General features: G+C 40.9%; 1 protein-coding gene across 3 annotated transcripts in view; it reads right to left on the bottom strand.

Annotated features, from left to right (window-relative positions):
- The window catches only part of SNX7 (sorting nexin 7), a 107,949-nt gene extending 94,138 nt beyond the window's left edge, over positions 1 to 13,811 (bottom strand). For 2 of the 3 annotated variants that reach the window (XM_043460570.1, XM_043460569.1), the window contains exon 1: positions 13,541 to 13,811. In XM_043460570.1, the coding sequence (XP_043316505.1) occupies positions 13,541 to 13,780 (240 nt within the window). In that variant the 5' untranslated portion in view covers positions 13,781 to 13,811. The remainder of the gene's footprint in view (positions 1 to 13,540) is intronic. The other variant, XM_043460568.1, reaches the window with a different exon arrangement.
- Positions 13,812 to 15,069: the final 1,258 nt, after the last annotated feature.

Below are 15,069 nucleotides of genomic sequence, written 5' to 3' on the forward strand. Positions count from 1 at the left end.
GTTACCTGCAATGCAGAAAATGCAGGTTCAGTCTCTGAGTCGAGAAGATCACCTGGAGAAAGAAATGGTAACCCACTCTGTTACTCTTGCCTGGGAAATTCCATGGACAGTGAAGCCTGGCAGGCTACAGTCCATGGAGTTGCAAAAGAGTTGGACACGACTTAGCAACTCAACAACATAGATACTTCTAGAGCCTGCCCTTTCCTGTATCTGCATTTCCAGCCTTCAAATCTACTCTGCGAGCTACTATTTCATTCTTCCTGCCAGAGCTGATTTCCATTGCTTGCAACTAAGCCCCCTGATTGAGACAGGTGTTATTGGCTTAACAGGATTTATTTTTCCAAATAAAAGGTTTCTAAATGATTTCCTTGGGTTTTTAAATTCTTTGTGTTTATCTCTCCTAATGAAATCTAAATAGGAGATTTTGTTAGGACTGATGCTCAACACAGCTTTGTGTCATCCATCAATAACATTTACTCACCATTTATCAAGACAAATTTATTTTAAATTCTATTTGGTCTAGTAACCTGACTGGAAAGACCAATACAATACAAACCAAATTTACTGAAAACAGATCAGTGGCAAATTACTGTGATAACTGTGTCAGTCTGTATGAAAAAAAAATGCACAGGCCATATAATTCATTAATGTATTTATTCCATTAATATTTAGAGTTCCTATTCTTCTACCTTCAAGGAGTTTAATTTATTGGAGCTAGACAGGCAATCAAGATTTTAGAGAGGAGAAATAAACATACCTTTTTATAAGGCAAAACATATTCTCATATTATGAGATTCAGAACACTATTACGGGAAGACCAGAATGGGAAGAAATTAATTCTAGCTGGAGAATGAAAATGTCCTTAGGAAAGAGGTCGCTTTACAATGGACCATAAAACAAAAAGGATTTTGGTTTGTTGAGACCCAACAGTAAATTGTAAGGTGCAAACAAATCACTGAGGAATCCTGTTAAAATACTGATTCTGATTCATTTGGTCTGGAGTGGGTTCTGAAACTGCTATCCTAACAAGCTCCCAAGTAACCCAACAGACTCATGGAACATATTTTGAGTGCTAAGGAGAGACAGAAAGGTAGGTGGGTGAGGGAAGAGGCAAGGAAAGCCAGGGTGTAGCCTAATCACCCAGAGCCTGGATGACACAATGTGACAATATATTCAGTATGTTCAGAGCTGTGTGCTCTGGAAACATCAGTTCTCTGTGAGGATGTAGGTCAGCCTACAGGCAAAACATCAGAAGAATGAGGACCTTCTGAGGCTATATTAATGGTTCTCAAAGTGAAGTGAAGTGAAGTGAACTCGCTCAGTCGTGTCCAACTCTTCGCGACCCCTGGACTGTAGCCTACCAGGCTCCTCCATCCAAGGAATTTTCCAAGCAAGAGTACTGGACTGTGTTGCCATTTCCTTCTCCAGAGGATCTTCCCAACCCAGGGATCGAACCCAGGTCTCCGGAATTGCAGGCCAACGCTTTAACCTCTGAGCCACCAGGGAAGCCCAATGGTTCTCAAAGGTAACCACAATTCTACTTAGGGTTGGAGCACCGGGAGTAAGAAGAAGGCACTAATTCCAGAGATACCAAGAAGATAAAACCAAGCGGGATTTCTCAGATATGTAAAGAACAGAGAGAGTGAGTGAAAGGCATAATTAGAAGATAAGACATAGCACTGATATTTTATCCTAGATAGCTAAGAAATTGCCACACCATTAACAGAGAACTAAATGAAAAAGATAACAGGTGTGGGAAGAGAAATATTAGAATTAGGGAATTGTAAAACACAGGCGCAGAGTTGACTCATTGGAAAAGACCCTGATGCTGGGAGGGATTTGGGGGCAGGAGGAGAAGGGGATGACGGAGGATGAGATGGCTGGATGGCATCACCGACTCGATGGGCATGAGTTTGAGTAAACTCCAGGAGTTGGTGATGGACAGGGAGGCCAGGCGTGCTGCAATTCATGGGGTCGCAAAGAGTCGGACATGACTGAGCGACTGAACTGAACTGAAAACATAATTTAGTTTGGAAATTAAGCTGCACTGATTAGTTGAAGGGATGAGTAGGACCACCTATGTAAGGTTTCCTGTTGCTCTCATGGTTAAGTCTGGCAAGTTTAAATTCCATTTGCAACAGCCTCTTAATAGTGGGAAGGGATTGTGCAACTGTCACGTGCTCGTCTCCTCTGAGACAGTTAATCATTCAGTCTGTCCTAGAGCAATTACAGTGACAGAATTTATGGCCTAGCTGAGTATGACTTTTATTCTGGAACCTTCAATTAGAAAACTATTCCATCAACTGACCTAAAACTGATCTCCATATACTTTGACCTAAGTTCTAGTTGTGCCCTTCAAACCTATAAACATTTAATCCACTAGAAGAACTCTTCATAAAGTTTGTTTAAAAAATCAGCCCAAGTCTTTTTCCAAGCTAAACTACATTTTGCTCCTCCCAGCCTTTCTTCAGGGGCCATGGTTGCCAGAACATATCCCCAGTGAAAGCCCTTAGTTTATTCTCCTTGGCGATGGCAAATGTACAGTGAGACTGTCACTACTGCAGCCGCCCGCCCCACTCCTTCTGCCAGTGACAGTGCTGGTGGATCCAAACCCTCTTCTGCCAAGCCCAGACTCAGTCTAAGACTCTCTTGCAAAACAGTATTCCAAACAATCAGGTCACTGGTAACCACAGAAGACATAATATCCCTTTGCTGTTTTCTGACACAGACTATCAACTCTCCTTTAAAATGCAGAAGGTGGAATGGAACTTCAGCTGCATAGACAGTTCAAATTACAGTACAATTAATACTCCACATGACCTTGAAAATATGTTATTTGTTCAGAAACTGTGTCATCTGGGTATATTATCATTCAGTCACTGGAAACCACTAGGAAAGCTTGAACATAAAATGATCCTCTACACAATCTATCCAAATTTACCCTGCAAGTTCCTCATTTGTTTTAATTCTATTGTTGACCATATATGCTCACTCATAAGGAGAACTTGAGGATTTTTCATCTTTCTACTTCATTCACCTACTCTTCCTCCTCTGGAAGGCATATAAGAGTACTTAACATATAAGAAGGCTGAGCTGGTAGACAGTGGAGTGTCTACAGGGAGGAACAGAAATAGTTCTGGATCAGCCCTATTTTCCTTTATCGGTTCCTCTTTATTTAACCATCAAAATGCTAAGGCTCATGGAGGCAGGATCAAGATGAGGGTCAGAGAAAGGGGAACACGTGACTTGCCTGTTGTGATCCTGTATTTATCAAAAGATCCGAAAGACCAATTATGTTTTACAGACTATTAGCTTTTATTATAGTTTCTACTGCTGAATAACAAAACAACCCAAGATATTTTGTTTTTATATTTCATTATGCTCAGTGGTTTATTGGGTCAAGAATTCTGACAGGATACAGCAGAAATGGGATGTCTCACCTGCATTATGTGCGGGGCCTCCGCTGAGAAGATAACATGCCTCAATGCTAAGGACTGACATCATGCTAGACATCTTTACTCACAAGCTAGTCATTTAATGCTGGATGTTGCCTGGAACTTTAGCTGAGGCTAAAGTGATTTTACACACACACACACATCAGAGCTGAATGTCTCAACAACTATAGCTTTTGGAAAGCTAATTCTTTCCAAAATAACCTTTCCAACCAAAATGTGAGTGATTTCTTCGTTTGTTCAAATAAACATATACACTGCTACACTTCCTCCCTGCTTTGGGACCACACTTCAGGCACTGGAACATTTCTAGCTTCATCTCTGTGTCAACACAGCTCATGTGGAAGTGGCCCCTTCTACACAGCTTGGGTTCCAGCAACACTATTTCCATTTCTCTTCCCTTTAGAACTAGGGGTTCTAATGGCTTTTTATTACTGCAAGTCTGTAAATGCCTCAGTATCCTTTCTTTGTTCCTGAAACTTGCCCAAAATGCTATAAATAGTCCTTGCATTAAACTCTTCATTTAAATCAATGGAGAGAATTCTGATTCTTATCATGATCATGACTAATAGAGGCAAACAATAGGAGCTAAATAAAGATGGTTCCGAGAACATATGTGAAAAATTAATAACCAGACTTCCAATATCTTCTAAGTATTTGATAGAATTGTTAAATAGTATAATTGTCCCTCCATTGATAAAGATTATACACACACACACACACACACACATATACACATACAAACAGACACACATATCAGAGCTGGAAGTCTCAACAACAGAGCTAATGATTCTTTCAAAAATAACCTTTTCCACAAAAATATGAGTATTTCTTTCAAGCTTTTGAAATAATATATACATTGTTATATATATAACATATACACTGTTATATACATAACATATAATATATACAGTGTTATATATATAATATATACAATATATATAACAATATATACATTGTTATATTTCTAATTTACTATAAAAATAATCTTAGTTATCCACCATTCTCATTAAAAATGATCTCCTTCTTTTCAAAGTGTTTATACTAAATATACTAGATAGTTCTGTTGCTTTTAAAGCTTTGTCAGAACTTGAAATTAATTCTGTTTGTCTGTACCTTCCAGATGGAGAAGGAAATGGAAACCCAATCCAGTATTCTTGCCTGGAAAATCCCATGAACAGAGGAGCCTGACAGGCTACAGTCCATGTGGTTGCAAAGAGTGGGACGTGACAGAGGACACACGCGCACACCTTCCAGAACCTTTTTTCTGCCCCATTATTTTTAAGAAGAATTTTTACCTCAGAAGTTCCAGCTTCTGAGCACTAAGCCTACATACCATGACTTCTCGAGGTCTACTAGTGGTGATGACAATAATTACATCTGTAAATTCCCTGATTATCCTAAATAATATAGATCTTCACTGTATTAGCTATTATATACTGAACTATTATTTACTGAGTAACACATGAATATCTCAGTGTTTCACTGTGACATATTCACCTATGCTCTGTTTCAACTCCTATTTCTTCTACACATTACAGTATTTAATAAAAATAAAGGCAATTTATTTTAATATATTCTTTTCCCCCAAAAGAACTTTTTCTTTTATACATGGACAAGTTTGTCCCTATTCTCTAGGTAAATTGTTTGCAAGTCTCATCTTATTTTGGCCCAGTTCTAAAACTATTGCTATACTTTTTATCCTTTTCTTATCTTTTTTTTTTTTTTTTACAAATTATCATTTATGTTCTCCTACCTTCCACATCTATTCTTGTCCTTTTAAGTCAATATCCTCTGCATTCTCTATGTTCTATTGAGAGCTGATATCATTTTCTCCTAACTGGATTATTTGAAAACTTAGAACAATACTTTGTTTTACTTTCCTATCTCTCTTGATGTATACTGTCATTTAGAGTTTCTGTCAATCTTCCAGCTGAACTCCAAGACTGTGATAACAAGATATGAATCTTGCATTTCTTTGTTCCAAAGAATCCTTAGCATAGCATCTTACACAAAAATATTTAACAGGTATTAAACAGGTACTTACTTGTAATGCACTGAGAGAAAAAAATAAATGATTATAAGCCAAAGAACTTACTCTTTAAAAAGCTTCTGATCTGCAAATGTATCCCAATAAACCACATTAAAGACTTCCTCAGTGACTCAGCAGTAAACATTCTGCCTGCAATGTAGAAGCCTCAGGAGACAAGGGTTCAATCCCAGGGTTGTGAAGTTCCCTTGGAGAAGGGCATGGCAACCCACTCCAGTATTCTTGCCTGGAGAATCCCATGAACAGAGGAGCCTGGTGGGTTACATCCCTGAGATCACAAAAGTCAGACATGACTGAATCAACTGAGCACAGACACGAACCACATTAACAAAATGAAGAATGAAAATCATATGATCATCCCAGTAGATAAAGAAAAAGCATTTGACAAAATTCAACATCGATTTATAAGAAAAATTCTCAAAGTGGGAATAAGGGAACATACCTCAACATAATAAAGGCCATATATGACAAACCCACAGCTAACATATACAGTGGTGAAAAACTGAAAGCTTTTCCTCTATGATCAATAACAAAATAAGGTTGTCCACAACAACACAAGAGAACACTCTACACAGACATCACTAGATGGTCGACACCAAAATCAGATTGATTATATTCTTTGCAGCCAAAGATGGAGAAGTTCTATACAGTCAACAAAAACAAGACCAGGAGCTGACTGTGGCTCATATCATGAACTCCTTATTGCCAAATTCAGACTGAAATTAAAGAAAGTGGAAAAAACCACTAGACCATTCAGGTATGACCTAAATCAAATCCCTTATGACTATACAGTGAAAGTGAGAAATAGATTCAAGGGACTAGATCTGATAGACAGAGAGCCTGATGAACTATGGATGGAGGTTTGTGACACTGCACAGGAGACAGGAATCAAGACCATCCCCAAGAAAAAGAAATGCTAAAAAGCAAAATGGCTGCCTGAGGAGGACTTACAAATAGCTGTGAAAAGAAGGAAAGGGAAAAGCAAAGGAGAAAAGGAAAGATATTCCCATTTGAATGCAGATTTCCAAAGAATAGCAAGGAGAGATAAGAAAGCCTTCCTCAGTGATTGATGCAAAGAAATAGAGGAAAACAACAGACTAGGAAAGACAAGAGATCTCTTCAACAAAATTAGAGATACCAAGGGAACATTTTATGCAAAGATGGGCTCCATAAAGGACAGAAATGGTAGGTACCTAACAGAAGCAAAAGATATTAAGAAGAGGTGGCAAGATACACAGAAGAACTGTACAAAAAAGATCTTCATGACCCAGATAATCACGAAGGTGTGATCACTCACCTAGAGCCAGACATCCTGGAATGTGAAGTCAAGTGGGCCTTAGGAAGCATCACTATGAACAAAGCTAGTGGAGGTGATGGAATTCCAGTTGAGCTATTTCAAATCATGAAAGATGATGCTGTGAAAGTGCTGCACTCAATATGCCAACAAATTTGGAAAACTCAGCAGTGGCCACAGGACAGGAAAAGGTCAGTTTTCATTCTAATCCCAAAGAAAGGCAATGCCAAAGAATGCTCAAACTACCGCACAATTGCACTCATCTCACATCTAGTAAAGTGATGCTTAAAATTCTCCAAGCCAGGCTTCAGCAATACGTGAACGGTGAACTTCCAGATGTTCAAGCTGGTTTTAGAAAAGGCAGAGGAACCAGAGATCAATTTGCCAACATCTGCTAGATCATCGAAAAAGCAAGAGAGTTTCAGAAAAACATTTATTTCTGCTTTATTGACTATGCCAAAGCCTTTGACTGTGTGGATCACAATAAACTGTGGAACAGTCTGAAAGATGGGAATACCAGACCACCTGACCTGCCTCTTGAGAAACCTGTATGCAGGTCAGGAAGCAACAGTTAGAACTGGACATGAAACAACAGACTGGTTCCAAATAGGAAAAGGAGTGCGTCAAGGCTGTATATTGTCACCCTGCTTATTTAACTTATATGCAGAGTACATCATGAGAAACGCTGGGCTGGAGGAAGCACAAGCTGGAATCACGATTGCCAGGAGAAATAGTAATAACCTCAGATATGCAGATGACACCACCCTTATGGCAAAAAGTGAAGAAGAACTAAAGAGCCTCTTGATGAAAGTGAAAGAGGAGAGTGAAAAAGTTGGCTTAAAGCTCCTCTTTAACGAAGATCATGGCATCTGGTCCCATCACCTCATGGGAAATAGATGGGGAAACAGTGGAAACAGTGGCTGACTTTATTTTCTGGGCTCCAAAAACACTGCAGATGGTGATTGCAACCATGAAATTAAAAGACACTTACTCCTTGGAAGGACAGTTATGACCAACCTAGACAGCATATTAAAAAGCAGAGACATTACTTTGCCAACAACGGTCCATCTAGTCAAGGCTATGGTTTTTCCAGTGGTCATGTGTGGATGTGAGAGTTGGACTATAAAGAAAGCTGAGCACAGAAAAATTGATGCTTTTGAACTGTGGTGTTGGAGAAGACTCTTGAGAGTCCCTTGGACTGCCAGGAGATCCAACCAGTCCATCCTAAAGGAGATCAGTCCTGGCTGTTCATTGGAAGGACTGATGTTGAAGCTGAAACTCCAATACTTTGGCCACCTGATGTGAAGAGCTGACTCATTGGAAAAGACCCTGATGCTGAGAAAGACTGAGGGCAAGAGGAGAAGGGGATGACAGAGGATGAGATGGTTGGATGGCATCACTGATTCGATGGAGATTGAGTCTGAGTAAACTCCAGGAGTTGGTGATGGACAGGGAGGCCTGGCATGCTGTGATTCATGGGGTCACAAAGAGTCGGACACAACTGAGCAACTGAACTGACTCTCATCACTTTTATTCAACACAGTATTGAGAGTCTAAGCCACAGCAATCCGACAAAAAGAGGTAAAAAGAATTATAAATTGAAAAGGAAGAAGTAAAAACTATCACTGTTTGCAGATGACATGACACTATAAAAAGAGAAAAAAAAAACTCCACCAAAAAACTACTACAATAAATGGATTCATTAAAGCTGCAGGATACAAAAATCAACATACAGAAATTCGTTGTGTTTTTATACACTAATATGAACTATCAGAGAAATAAGAACATAATTCCACTTACAGTAACTTCAAAAAAAAAAAAAAATACCAAGGAATAAATTTAACTAACAAGGTAAAAGAGCTATACTTTGAAAACTATAAGACACTGATAAAAGAAATTGAAGACAATATAAATAAATGGAAAGATATACCATGTTCATGGACTGAAAGAATTAATATTGTTAAAATGTCCATATTACTCAAAGCAATCTACAGATTCAATACAAGCCCTATCAAAATATGAATGGCATTTTTCACAGAAGTGAAACAAATAATCCTAAAATTTGTATGGAATCACAAAAGACCTTGAATAATCAATGCAGTCTTAAGAAAGAAGAACAATGTGAGCAGTATCGTGTTCCCTGGTTTCAAACTATGCTAAAAAAACTATAGTAAACAAACAGTATGGTACTGGCACAAAAACAGATACATAGATCAGTGAAACTGAACAGAAGTCCAGAAATAAACCCATGCTTACATGGTCAATTAATTTATTAAAAGTGGTACAAGAATATATAGTAGGGAAAAGACAGTCTGTTCGATAGATGGTGATGGGAAACCTGGACAGCGACATGCAAAAGACTGAAACTGAGCCATTTTCTTATACTAAAAAAAGAAGTAAACTCAAAATGGATTAAAGAATGTAAAAAAAAGAAAAAAGAAGACTTAAATGTAACACCTGAAACCATAAACTCCTAAAAGAAAACAAAGGCAGCTGCTCTTTAACCTTGGTCTCAGCAATCTAAGAATTTGTCTCTTCAGGCAAGGGTACCAAAAGCAAAATTAAACAAATGGGACTATATCAGCTAAGAAGCTTTTGCATAGCAAAGAAAGCCATCAACAAAATGAAAAGGCAACCTACTGAATGGGAGAAGTTATCTGCAAGTGATATACCTGATAAGGGCGTTATATCCAAAATATATAAAGAATTCCTTCAACTCAATATAAAATGAATAATCATGAAAAAGAAAATAAGCAAAGCAAAAGAAACAACCCAATTTAAAAATGAGTAGAAGACCTGAATAGACAGTTATCCAAGGAAGACATAAAGGTGGTCAGAAGACAGAGGAAAAGAATGTTCAATGTCACTAATCACTAGGGCAATGCAAATCCAAACCATAATATGGCAGACATCACCTCATACCTGTCTGAATGGTTTTTATAAAATGAACAACAAAAAACAAGTGTTGGTAAAAATTTGGAGAAAAGGAAACCCTTGTGGACTATTGGTGGGAATGTAAATTGGTGCAGTCACCATGGAAAACAGTATGAAGGTTTCTCAAAAAATTAAGAATGATCATATGATCCAGCAATCCCACTTCTGAAGAAATGAAAACACTAATTTGAAAAGATATACACACCTGTACATATCTTCGGGCTTCCCAGGTTGTGCTAGTGATAAAGATTATGCCTGCCAATGCAGGAGACATAAGAGATGTGGGTTTGATCCCTGGGTTAGGAAGATCCCCTGGAGAAGGGAATGGCAAACCACTTCAGAATTCTTGCCTGGAGAATCCCAATGACAGAGGAGCCTGGTGGGCTATGGTCCGCAGGGTCACAAACAGTTGGACACAACTAAAGCAACTTAACATGCATGCATGCACGCCAGTGCTCACTTGCTTCCCTAGTGGCTCAGACAGTAAAGAATCTGTCAGTTCAGTGTCAGAATCTGCTGCAGTGCAGGAGACCGGAGTTTGAACCCTGGGTCAGGAAGATCCTCTGGAGCAGGGAATGGCTATCCACGCCAATGTTCTTACCTGGAAAATTCCATGGACAGAGGAGCTTGGCAGGTACAGTCCATGGGTTTGCAGAGAGTGGCACAGAACTGAGCAACTAACACTTTCACTACTTTTTTTCATTCTCACAGTAGCATCATTTGCAACAACCAGGTTATGGAAGCAGTCTAAGTGTCCATCAATAGATGAACAGACAAAGATGCTGTGTATATATGTACACAACTGAATATTACTCAGCCATAAAAAAGAATAAAAATTTGCCACCTGCAACAACAGGGGTGGACCTAGAGGGTATGATGTTAAGTGAAATAAGTCAGACAAATGTTTTATTATTTCATTTATACACAGAATATTAAAAAAAATAGAACAAATGAACAAATAAAACAGAAACAAGATCCATAGATACAAACTAGCAGTTTGGAAGAGGGAGGGAGAAATAGGTAAAAGGGATTAAAAAGTGCAAACTTTCAGTTATAAAACAACTAAGTCACAGGTATGTAATATACATGTAGAGAATATAGTCAATAATATTGCGGTAACATTATGATGGTTACTAGACTAGAGAAGGAAATGGCAACCCACTCCAGTGTTCTTGCCTGGAGAATCCCAGGGACGGAGGAGCCTGGTGGGCTGCCGTCTATGGGGTCACACAGAGTCGGACACGACTGAAGCGACTTAGCAGCAGTAACAGCAGACTTATTATGGTGATCAATTCATAATGCATATAAATGTCAAATCATTACATTATACAGCAGAAACTACTATACTATTGTGTATCAACTCTACTTCCATTATAAAATGATTAAAAGAAAAAGCACCTGGACAGGGGTATGGTATATATACTCATAAATAATATAAGAAAATAACAGATACAATTATAAATATAAACTGAATATGAAAATTGTCAATCTCAAAGTTCTGAAGGGTAAAGTTAGTACACTTCAAAAGCAATAGCTGACACCACCTTAGGGTATGCTGGACAGTGGCAGTACAGAGGAGCAGGCTAAAAAGGCAGCAGTAGAGATAGCAGGACAAATGAAGACGAGTTTCTTAACTTTGCTTGTCGAACTGCAGTTAATGGTTGCAAAATTCAACTTACTAAAATATAATCAAGCAGGACTCACACATGTGGATCCATCCTGCTTGCTAGTGTTGTACTGGACCCATAGAAAAGTTAAGGCCCTCTTCTATAGAAGCCAGACACATAGGTTAAGGTAAAGATACAATATTGCATATTATTACATGCACTGCTGAATAATGCAGTGGTTAAGTATATTGCTGAAACTTACATTCTTTTAAAACAGAATACACAATTACAAAACAAAATTAGCTGGAAAAACAATTGTTTTATTTAGAATGAGAAAAGAAAGCTCAACAGCTGCTTGGAGTTACAGAGTTCTAGATTCCTTTCTTCTGAGATGGCTTTAAGCAATTCACCAGAAATGCTTCCTTAGATATGCTTCTGGCTACAATCTGTCATTCCTGTCCCACCTAGAACCTGTACTACTCCCAGTATCTTACATTTTCCAGAGACCTAGGCAAAAAAACAGCCCAAACTCAAATTTCATTAGCTTCATCTAAGAATGGCCTCAGACTAAAAGAGGCTCATTAAAACAGTGATTCTTGGTGGAGGTCAGGACACTTAGAATCTGGGGAAAGAGAAACCACAGGACAAATGTAAACCATTCCAGATGATCCCACTTGCCACTCTCTACACACTCCCTGTACTCATCCTCCCCACCCCAAGCTTCACAGTGCAGAGCCCCAAAGGCTAACGCTCCAGTGGTAAACAATCCTCCTTCAAAGCAAGAGACACAGGTTCGATCCCTGGGTCAGGAAGGTCCCCTGGAGAAGGAAACAGCAACCCACTCCAGTTTTCTTCCCTGGGAAACCCCATGGACAAAGAAGCCTGGTGGGCTATAACCCACCAGGTCCCAAAGAGTCAGACATGACTTAGCAACTAAACAACAGTGGTATCTTAGAAGGCAATATAAATAAGAACTGATCAACTGTCCTTGATCTGAACATAAAGTATGTGTGGAACAACAACAACAGCAAAAAAAGTCAGTGTAAACTTTTTACAAGTAAACAAAAAATAATTCCACTGTTTTACAATTTAAACACACTGAAAGGTCACGTGATTTCATCAAGGGTATAAAGCAGATACTCCATCTGAACTTCCCCAATACACCTGTGCCTACCACTTCACTTAATCCTAAAGGGAAAAAGGGAGCGAGTTTTGCATATTCCTCTTCGGGGTCTGAGTATGCTTGTTCACTTTATAACTTTTCTCCCAGAATAAAGCAGTGGTGAAGTCTGTTGCTTTGCTTAACACCTCAAGGTAACACTTAACCTACTGCGCAGGCTTCTTAGTCATGAATACAATGTTCCCATCTCAACTCTTCTACCAGCAGCAACTCAGAGAAGCTGCAGTGGCACTGAACGGCCGGCCTCGCAAGAATGGTATTTTTCTTTTCCAAAACAAAATTACAGCCATCAGCTTACGGGCACCACAAGTCTGCCAGTCGATTTCTCTCCAAATATCCTGCAAGTTCAGAGGGCCCCTTGGTCTCTGGGTTGGCCTCGGGTTAGGTTTAAAAATGAAAGCGCCGGCGGTGAGTTGGGTGGCAGGAGCTAAAAAATCCTGAGCTCCGCAGCGCAGGAGCTTCCTAGTTGGACACACGAACTGTTTTCTCCTGAAGAGGGATTCCCTCACGCCTCTTCCCACTAGACTTAAGACTCACCTCCGGCGCCACCCAAGTCTCCAATCCAAAACCAGCAACAACACTAAATCAAGAATAATTTCCCTAGACTCGGGTGATTTCGCTCCCAGGGTTCAGGGCTGGCTGCGCCCTAAAAGAAGCTTCCAGGGGCGGGGGCACTTTCGGGCCACCGCCTCCCCGGTTCCAGCACTGTCCCTGGAAATATCCGCGTCAGAGAAGGAAAGAGGAGAAAAGTGGGCAATGGCACTTTGCAGACTCCACGAAGCTATGGCCCTGCCGAACGCAAGGTCAAAGTGCAGAAGAGTGAACTGCTGCAATTCGGGACCTGCTGGGAGTCAGTCCCGGGGGCGGCGAGCAGCCAGGCAGGATCAGGCGGCCTGGGCAGACCCACCCACCCGCCGCTCCGAGCCTCCAGCGGGGCCGGGGGAGCGCGCTAGGGCGGCCGCCGTACGGCGGGGCCAGCTCCGGGAGTTGACTTGGAACTTTCCCGGGACGCGCCGCCCTCACCTTACTGAACACCTCCAGGTCGTCCTCGTCCTCGTCCAGATCCAGCACCTCGGCCTGCAGCAGGGCGGAGGAGCCGATGCTGCCGGGGAGGGGGGCGTCACCCCCCGGGCTGTCCCCGCCGGCGCCCCCAGCCGGGAGGCCCCAGGAGCGCGCCTGAGACGCCCGGCACTCGCCCTCCATCCCCAGAGTGCGAGCCGGTCCGGCCGTCGCCGCCAGCCCGGCTTCCCCGAGCTTGCCCATTGGCTCCCGCGCATCCTGCGCCTCCCCGGCCGGCCCCGCTCCAGCCCCACGTCCGCTGCGCAGACGCGGAACTGCTGGAGCGAACGCCCGGCCTGGGCTCGTCCCCACCTGGCTTGGGGCCTGCGGGAGGCGAAGGGGTGGGACTCGGGGGCTCTGGCTAGGGTGGGACCTGGGACGCGACCCCCTGAAGGTAGGGAGTGGGACCTGGCTGCTGAGCTACGCTGCGAGGGCTTCTGCCGGGGCGCAGGTCTGGGCAGAAGCGACAGAGCGAACCGCGAACTTCAGAGGATCCACAGCGGGGCTGGAAAGCAGTCGACCCATCTCGCCAAGAGAAAAAAACCATTACTGTATTTCCTGTAGTTTAATGGTTGCTTTTTTCCTCCCCGGTTGTGGTTTTCGAGTCCGTTTTTTACTAAGGCTAATGCAAAAACTCTTCTGTTTTGTAATTGATTTTTGACCCAGTGACCAGACTGTGTGGTCATTTCACTATCAAGCCAGGAAAGTTGGATTTTAAAACTATTTTCAGCCACTTTCAAATGTATCTTTACTCCTGGAAGTCTTCCTGAAGTCAGTGAGCAAGAATGTTACTAAGGGTCAAGGACAGCAAGCGTGACTGGACATTGCCATCGAGAAATAGTCTTCAGTCTTTACACTGCCAATGCAAAGCCATAACTGTTTAGTTGTTCGCTGCTTTTTATTAATATTAAAAATAATTAAAAAAAAGAAATTCCAAAAATAAAGGAAAATTGAATGTAAATCGATATATTTGGAACTATGTTCAGGTTTTATTACTTACTCACCTCCGCCCCAACACTTTGCTCCCATCAGCCAGGAAAGAATAACTAAGAAGTTTGCACAGAGAGCAGAGGCTAATTCAAACTTGGTTTCTAAAATGTCTGTGGCAAAATGTTTAGCCTAATGTTTAACATGTTTAACTTCAGAAAAAAATTTAGACGTGTAAGAGAATTTCTCTGATTAGAAGACAAGGCCTTAGTAATATGTGCCTCTTAACCAATCATATTGGTTTCAGTTCATAAACACACTTCTTCAAGCAAGCATGTCTCCCTGCTGGTTGAATATCCAGGCTCCTTCCTATGCTTTATGGTTCCTGTACCCAAAATGCCATCTCCTGCCCATTCTTCAGGAATTAACTGTAATCCCATGTCTTTGAAGAAGATTTTCTGATTGACACTGTCTGTTGCCAGTTTAGCGTTTACTTTTATTTCATGTAATAGATTGCATTTATTTTATGTAAATGCCTTACATTCTTTATTAGATTATAACATTTT

Source organism: Cervus canadensis, chromosome 2 (assembly GCF_019320065.1).
Source record: "Cervus canadensis isolate Bull #8, Minnesota chromosome 2, ASM1932006v1, whole genome shotgun sequence".
Lineage (NCBI taxonomy): Eukaryota > Metazoa > Chordata > Mammalia > Artiodactyla > Cervidae > Cervus > Cervus canadensis.